Source organism: Nanorana parkeri, unplaced genomic scaffold, assembly GCF_000935625.1.
Source record: "Nanorana parkeri isolate BGI_ZX_2015 unplaced genomic scaffold, ASM93562v1 scaffold669, whole genome shotgun sequence".
In the NCBI taxonomy this organism is placed as follows: domain Eukaryota; kingdom Metazoa; phylum Chordata; class Amphibia; order Anura; family Dicroglossidae; genus Nanorana; species Nanorana parkeri.
Window position 1 is genome coordinate 860080 of NW_017306937.1, and position 8032 is coordinate 868111.

Genomic DNA, 8032 nt, shown 5'->3' on the forward strand with positions numbered 1-8032 from the left:
GCAGAGTGATAGACCATTTCATGCTTTTGCGTAGACTGTCCAGTCACAGACAATGGCATGTCTATGACCGTCTAGGTTTAGAGGAAGTGGATGGAATGATGCTGGCCAGCACATTGAGGGCATCTAGTGGCAGAAAAGAAGTAGTACTGTAGTAGAAGCAGCTCAAATTGCTAAAAACTTTGATGGTGGTTCCAAAAGAAAGATGTCTGAACAGACAGTGCATCGCAGTTTATTGCGTATGGGGCTGCGTAGCCGCAAGGTGCCCATGCTGTCCTCCACCAAAAGTACCTACATGTGGGTATGTGAGCATCAGAACTGGACCACGGAGCCATTGAAAAAGCTGGCCTGGTCTGATGAATCATGTTTTCTTTTATATCATGTGGATGGCTGAGTGCGTGATGCTTACCTTGGGAAGAGATGGCACCAGGATACATTATGGGAAAAAGACAAGCCGACAGAGGCAGTGTGATGCTTTGGGCAATGTTCTGCTGGGAAACCTTGGGTCCGGCCATTCATGTGGATGTTATTTTGACATGTACCACCTACTTAAACATTGTTGCTGACAAAGTACACCCCTTTATGGAAACACTATTCCCCGATGGCAGTGGGCTCTTTCGGCAGGATAATGCGCCCTGCCACACTCCAAAAATCGCTCAAGAATGGTTTGAAGAACAGAGCAACAAGTGCCTCCAAATTCTCCAGATCTCAATCTAATCGAGCATCTATGGGATGTGCTGGAGAAACAAAGGGAGGTCCCACCTCACAACTTACAGGACTTAAAGGATCTGCTACTGATGGCTTGGTACCTGATACCACAGCATACCTTCAGAGGACTAGTGATGTCCATTCCTCGATGGGTCACTGCTGTTTTGGTGGCAAAGGGAGAACCTACTCAAAATTAGGAGGGTAGTCATAATGTTATGGCTGATAAATGTATATATACTGTATATACACTGAGTGGCCAGATTATTATGACCACTCCATCAGTACTTTGTTGGGCCGCCTCGTGACTCCACGAGATGTTTAAAGTTGATGCGAGCAATCTGACACTGCACTGTTGCCCTTCTGTTGTCTTGTACCAGTCTTGCCACTCTCCGTTCTGCCCTAACATTGACTAGTCGCTGACGGCCACAATTCGCATGTTCAGACTCAGATTTTCGGCTGACAGTCCAGTCTTTAAACACTTTAACAACAGCTGCTCTTGAACATTTAACGAATTCTGCTGTTTTGCTGATACTCGCTCCATGGCTCCGAGCGCCAACAATCATCCCATGTTCAAAGACTGTTAAATCGCTTCCCTATTTATAATGGTCTGACCCTCTAGCTACTTCAGCACGAAATTATAGCTAATTGGCCTACAAACGTCAGGTGGTCATAATAATCTGGCCACTCAGTGTATACAGTATATTCTCTCTGACACACAGCTATGTCCAGCTGTCCACGTGAGGACCTGCTTAGCAACAACCAAAATGTAATCCACAGAATTGGGAGTCCAAATGTCCCAGAAATGTTATCGGATTCCCAGGAAAAGCAGTCCCCGTGCACTTTTATTTTACACAGCACAGGGTAAAGAAATATATTCCTTTACCTCTGGGTCATTGCTGGCTTTACCTTAAATCAGGTATTTCAGAAACTGTGGAGCAATATTCCTTCCATCAAATACTTTTACTGCCAACCGAGCAGATTTTAAAGACATCCTGTTACATATTCCCCCCTCTGCTTAAACTTGTAGGTTTGAGCAGTTTAGGCAAAGAGACTGTGAACTCTGGAGAGAGCGTTAACGTTACCTTGCTGGCTTCATGGTCTATGCTATATTACAAACTTGAAGTTCAGTATTGCCAGCAACCACCAGGTAAATCTTGCATTCCTTTCTGTATTCTGGCCATCCACTTGAAAGGAGCATGATTTGTTATGCTGATGTCCCCTTGTGGACTATACCAAAGTGCCAACAATATACACGACAATCCTCTCAAAGGGTAATTCAACTATAGGTAAGGGTACCAGCAGGCTCCTGAAATGGGACACTAAAGCAGTGAATTGATCTATTGGGTAGGCTTCACAATACATTTTCACATCTTTATGTATGAGCAGCCAATTATACTTTTGTAACATGCTTTCTTTGGTTTTATTAACTCCCAGATCCCAGTGCATGTGAGTGAGTTAGGTCAAGCACCATGCATCTGTGAGGTTGTGATACAAGCAGTTGCTCAAGTTCCTCACCCCGTATGTCATCCACTTGATAAAAAAAAATATTTTCCAAAGAGAAGTGTGGGAATGTAATTTCTGCCCCGGCTTTTGGTGCACTCCAATGAACAACTTTTACCTGCTCTTTGGCCCAGCTCAGGGTAGGGTCCCTAAGGTGAGCTGTGCCACAGTTGTCTTGGGATACGGGTAGGTCAGGCAAGTCTATCTCTGAAGTGTCTTCCTCAGCTTCTGATGCTAGGACCTCTAGGGGGAAACTCTCTACCACATCCCCCTGGGAATCCCCTTCCAGTGGCTCTGGGCTGTGAAGGTTTGAGACTTTGTCTAAGGATACAGGGCAGAGTATCCTTAGACAATCCAGGGAAAAATGGGAACTATCATCCAACTATGGCATTATGAATTATTGCCACTCTACTTTAAGTCTTGAGTATTGCTGGGCCACAGTAGCACTTAAATCAAAGTAGACTTTCTGGGGTTTGTCCATTAGAAAACATGTGAGGACACCAGTCTTCTGGTCCTGGGGTAGACCCTTTTACCCTGCTACTCTCTCAAACACCATGAGGAAAGCCACCACATCGCTTTTGGTGGACACTTGTGCACAGCTGCGATCATTTCCACCTACAGAGTCCTGTCAGCCAGGGTCTGGATCTGACTCCGTATCAGCAGAAGGCACTCTATTTGCTCTTTTATGGCACCCTGGGTAACAGCTTCAAGCCCATGGTTTATTTCCTGTTGGTCTGCACACGCTTGCTGCTGGGCATCCTGAAGGAATTCAAATACACCACCTGTTTGATCAACGCCTCTATTTTCGCAGTCCCTGCTCCCACAAGCCAACTCAAGAGAACTGTCTCCCTTAAGATCGCCAGCCATTTAAGAGGTTGCTTCTGTGAGCATAGAGTCTCTAGGGATCATTGCTCGCTTCAAGCCACCGATTGTAGTAGTTAAACTCTAGGTAGAGGCAAGAGTCCAGTCTCTTAAACAAAACACAAGCTCTTTATTCTAGCAAGAGTAACAAATGGTAAAGACATCCAGCCATATAGCAAATGTAAGCAAACAAAGCCAAGATCTGCTCAAATGAGCCTTACTAAGTCCTTGTAGAAGCAATGTTCCTTAAGGGAACAGCCACAGTCATCAACAGGTTCATAGACTTAGATCCAACAGTCTATTTAGTACACAGCACATTGCCGGTCTCTCCTTGGACTGAGAGGTATTAGACACACAGCTAGGTCCAGCTGTCCTACTGCGGACCTGCTCAGCAACAACTAAAATGTGGTCCATGGAATTGGTAGCCTATCCCTCCCGGAAACGGACTCCCAGTAAAATCAGCCCCAGTACACTTTTTTTCCTTTTTTTCTTTTATAAAATATATTTCTTTACCTCAGATACTTTGCTGGCTTTACCCTAAATCAAATATTTAAGGCACCGTAAAGTGACATACCTTCCAAACACCATGCAGCAGGTGCATTGCCATTCATTTGTATGGCACGGCAATGCACCTACTGGCTGCAGTAGTACCGCAATACAGTGTGCTGCGTTGCAGTGCAATGTAAGAAAGTAGTGCATGTCAATGCGCTTCATGACCTGAAAATGGCATCCACATGGGAACTGGAATCCTATTGTCGATCCTAAGAGAAGGAAGTTCCTAGAGTTACGCTGTGTGCGTTGTAAGGAAACACTAGTGAAAACTTAAAGGGACACTCAATCACTAAGAAAGCAGCCCAGAGAGCTAAAATAAAATAGAAAAACTAAAGGGGAGCTATACCTAAAAAATAATCATAATAATAAAAAATGGAAATACAGTATAAATAAATTAAAAAGTAAAAGGTCAAAAATCTGAAAATTAAAAAGGGAAGAAAACAAAATGTCACAAGGCATAAAAGGCATAGAGATTACACTAGTTACAAGTAAGAAAAAAACAATAAAGAGTAAATAAGAATTAAAATAATTTGAAATGTCTCCAAAAAGACACAATCTTTCCATACATAATCAGAAAGGGAAGGCTGCCTCTTGCATTCTAGAGAACGAAAAGGTCATTATTCAAAAAGTAAGCACAGGAGTGACACCATGGTATTCAGGCCCCTGGGGACCGCCGACTGCAGAGAATGTATTCAGTAAGACTCCTTCTGTAAGAGGACACAATTTCTGTAACCATCAGCTGTCGAGGAAAGACAGTATAAACAAATCAGTGGCACTGTCATGGCCATTTCACCATCACCTCCTTTTGCCTTCCCCTTTGTTGGCTATCTTGAGGAAAAATGTATCCATCATCCTAGCAATGACGCCACATACATCCGTGGCTGAGATATTTTTGTTATCTAGAAGGACAGTCTACTGATTTTTTTTTAATTCCATTTCTTCAGCAATTGAATTTAATCCAATATTTACAAAGTTTTACAAAATGACAGTAACCTCTGCAGTAAGGTCAAACAACCACCACTTCACACTTACACATAAAGTAAAAACTTGCAAACAAATAAAAAACACTAAAGATCTTCATGTTAAAGCCGATCTATCAGATGAATGACAAAAAAAAATTGTTGAAGATTTCAGATAGAAAGCGATGTTTTAAATATGTGTAGTTCCTTGATCAGTAGGTCTATATTCAATCATACTCACTCTGGCAGTGTTTAAAGTGACACTAAACTCAAGAGTTAAATCTTAAAAATGCATTCAAGTACCTTAACTATTAACTAAAATGTATCTTATTTGTGTATCACTCGGCTGTAGTCCCTCAAATCATCTCCAAATTAATGCTGACACTGTCCTTCCTTCTGGAGCTTGGATACTTTTGTGCTTCATTGTCCCTGTGTGTGTTGTAAAGTAGCCACCGCTCCAAGCTTGCTCCCATACTTCCAGCACAGTATTGTGCTGGAACTTCTGTGACAGCCGAGAAGGAAGGCTGTGAGTGCAGCTCTCCCTTCACTGTATACACTGTAAACACGGAGTGGAGCGGAGAACGAACCTTCACCGCTCTGCTCCCTATTCTACATCATGAGAGAGGATCTCCGGCCAGGGAAGAGAGATACTCGGCGGTGGGGGCAGAGCCATCAAAGAGAGAGGTAGGCACTAGCTAAATGTAGAAAACAACCCAGTGCCCGGAACTGCATGTCCCGGATGTCGGGGGATTCTACACCCCTGCCGCCCCTCTGCTCCCTGACGCCCCGAGACCAGCCTGCATGTACCAAAAAAAAAAGGTTTAAAAATACTGCACAGCAGTGTCGGGACAAGGTCTTTAAGAGAAGAAAATGAAGGAGTTAATAAAAACAAGACGGTTTAACTAAAAGTTTAAAGGAAAACTAGAGCCAACCCTTTATTTTAGCTTTAGTTCTCTTTTGAGTCATAGAAATATATTTACTGATGTACTCTTGTGACCCAAAGTCAGCATATAGTGGACTACTGTTCAGTTCTCTGTTGATAAGCTTGAACTGCGAATTGCGCGCCCCACCACCCACCCCAGCCTTATGCGGTAGGTCCGCAATCATTGGAGGAGGCATTTTTAAAAAGATTCGGTTGCTGTGAGGTCCTGCGCTTCCTGGCGATATGTTGTGATCAAATATATATTTTTTCAATCTATTTTTTTCTATTTTTTCAACTTTTATTTTTTTGTGGTTGCTTCAGGGGGTGTGAATTGGGGGTTTTTTGTTTTTTTTGGGGGGGACACTAAAAAAATCTTGCACTAGGGCCCTTTGTTCTTTAGGTCCACCACTGGTTATCTTTGGGGTACCTGTGCACGTTGAATAGCTGCTGGCCATGCTTTGTTAGAAACTCTCTGCATAAAGTGAAGTACAGCATCTCCTGCTTGCTGTACCCTGTAGGTGCTTAGTAATGATGTTCAAATCAGCGATAGCTGCTGCTGTTTTTGATGTCTGCTGCTACAAACTGCAGATCAGACATGTGAGGCAGCTGGTTGGCCATGATTAGGGCATTGTTCTGTTCTGGAGCAATAGAGAGAGCTCTGTACGAAAGGCCATGTCCAATGAATAGGGAATTGGGGAGGCAACAGAGGAGGCCTGAGAGCCTACAGTGTTCCTATGCTGGGGTCATCTCAGCATAGGCAAAGTCACCGGACTGAAGATCAAGGTCTTCTTTTAATGATAATGAATACCTTTTGTTTGAACAATCACACTCATGCTATATATTGTGGGATGTCAGAAATATATTCATACATACATGTAAAGTTACTGAATGGGCTATGTTAAGGGTATACAGATGTTCCTCGGAGTTACGATTTTTCGCATTTATGATGACATTTACTGTACTCCCAGTATACTGTAACTCCCAGGTATTCAGCACCCACGGAGCGGTAGGTGCCGGATAACTGTAGTTTTTGGTCCCAGCCCCAAGGCGCTCTGTTTCCCTATTCACCTGCTGGCCTGCTTCTGCAGGCAACAGGTGGATGTAAACAGCCGGGATCAATAGCAAGACTGCTATTGGATATTTCAAATTGCAATAGCAGGCTGTCTATTGCACCCGCCCACTGAAAAGAGGAGCAGACATGAGAGAAAACTTGCTCTCTCAGTTTCACTCCTCCTCTTAGGAGGGTTCAATAGCCAGCCTGCTATTAGCTATTGCAATTTGAAATAGCCAATAGCAGTCTTGCTATTGATTCCCATTTTGTACATTCTGCTGCTGACCGTGGCAGTACAGTACACAAGTAAACTTACAATGTTACGATGGATTTTCCGATGTTACGATGGATTTTCTGGAACGTAACCCGATCACAACCCGAGGAGTGTCTGTATTTAAATTGGCTGATTTTTACCCAAGAAATGATGAGGATCTACTGCAGTTTTTCCCCCCAACCTCACCAAAGTTTATTTGCGGCATTGAGGCGTTGGAAAACTTGTTCCTTTTGCTATGGAGAAAAAGAAACAATCAATGATTAAATGTTTTTCCAACAAACTGGTAGAGCTTTGTGCATGATAGCAGTCACATTCAACTTTAACAAGTGCTCAATATCTTTCAGTAATTAAAAGCTACATGGCTTGATCAGTTACATTGCCTAAGAATATTGGGCCACCCAAAGGTTTACTGCTATAAACATTTCACAGATAAGGATAACATTGTAGATCACGCGGTTATCCTTCAACATGTGTCCATAGCCATACTAAATCTGAACTTCTACTGGCAATCTTTTGGGAGGGGTACAGAAGATTTCACATTCCAAAATGGAATGAGGAGCCAGAATACCGGAAATTAAGAACATATCTGCTAGTATTCTAAGATTACAAAGCAGACAGGGGGGACTTAAACAGATTCAGAAATATAAATAGAACCTTATAAGGATGGAATGCCATAGTTTTGTGACCCTTTGTCACTATAATTCTGCAGCATTACGTGCAAAGCTCTGTCCTCAGCTCCAAAAAGCCTGTGTTGTTTCAGCAGGTTAGCATTCTTTGCCCAACATAGCATTCTGCCTTTCTGGAGACTGCTGGGGTTGTTTTTAAAATGGCTTAAGATGCAGATTTTTGTGGTGAAATGCCTTCACAGCCTGTGGTGTCATTCTCTGCAGGTTCCAGCTTCTGCAAGGTACAAAAAGTTGCTAAAAGTTAGAATAATTAAGAAAAAAAAAAATGTGGAGTCACCTCTCCAATTTATAACAGACCCTTTAGGTCTGGTAGGAATGTTAGGGGGGACCGGCCGAAGTCCAAAAAAAACAAAAAAAGCATGGGGCTTCCCTACAAAGTCATACCAGACCCTTTAGGTCTGATAGGAATTTTAAGTGGGACCCCTATGTCCAAAAATGTAAAAACAAAAAACGTGGGGTCCCCCCTAAAATTCCATACCAAACCCTTAATCCAAGCAGTGGCCTGGCAGGACAGGATAGGAG

At 42.9% G+C, this 8032-nt stretch overlaps 1 protein-coding gene across 1 annotated transcript in view; it reads left to right on the top strand.

The window, feature by feature from the left end:
• The first annotated feature begins 202 nt into the window (after positions 1-202).
• LOC108792679 (torsin-1A-like) overlaps positions 203-8032 on the top strand; it is a 37247-nt gene continuing 29417 nt past the window's right edge. The window contains exons 1-2 of the mRNA XM_018563513.1: positions 203-284; positions 1733-1852. Coding sequence (XP_018419015.1) covers positions 203-284; positions 1733-1852 — 202 coding nt within the window. The remainder of the gene's footprint in view (positions 285-1732; positions 1853-8032) is intronic.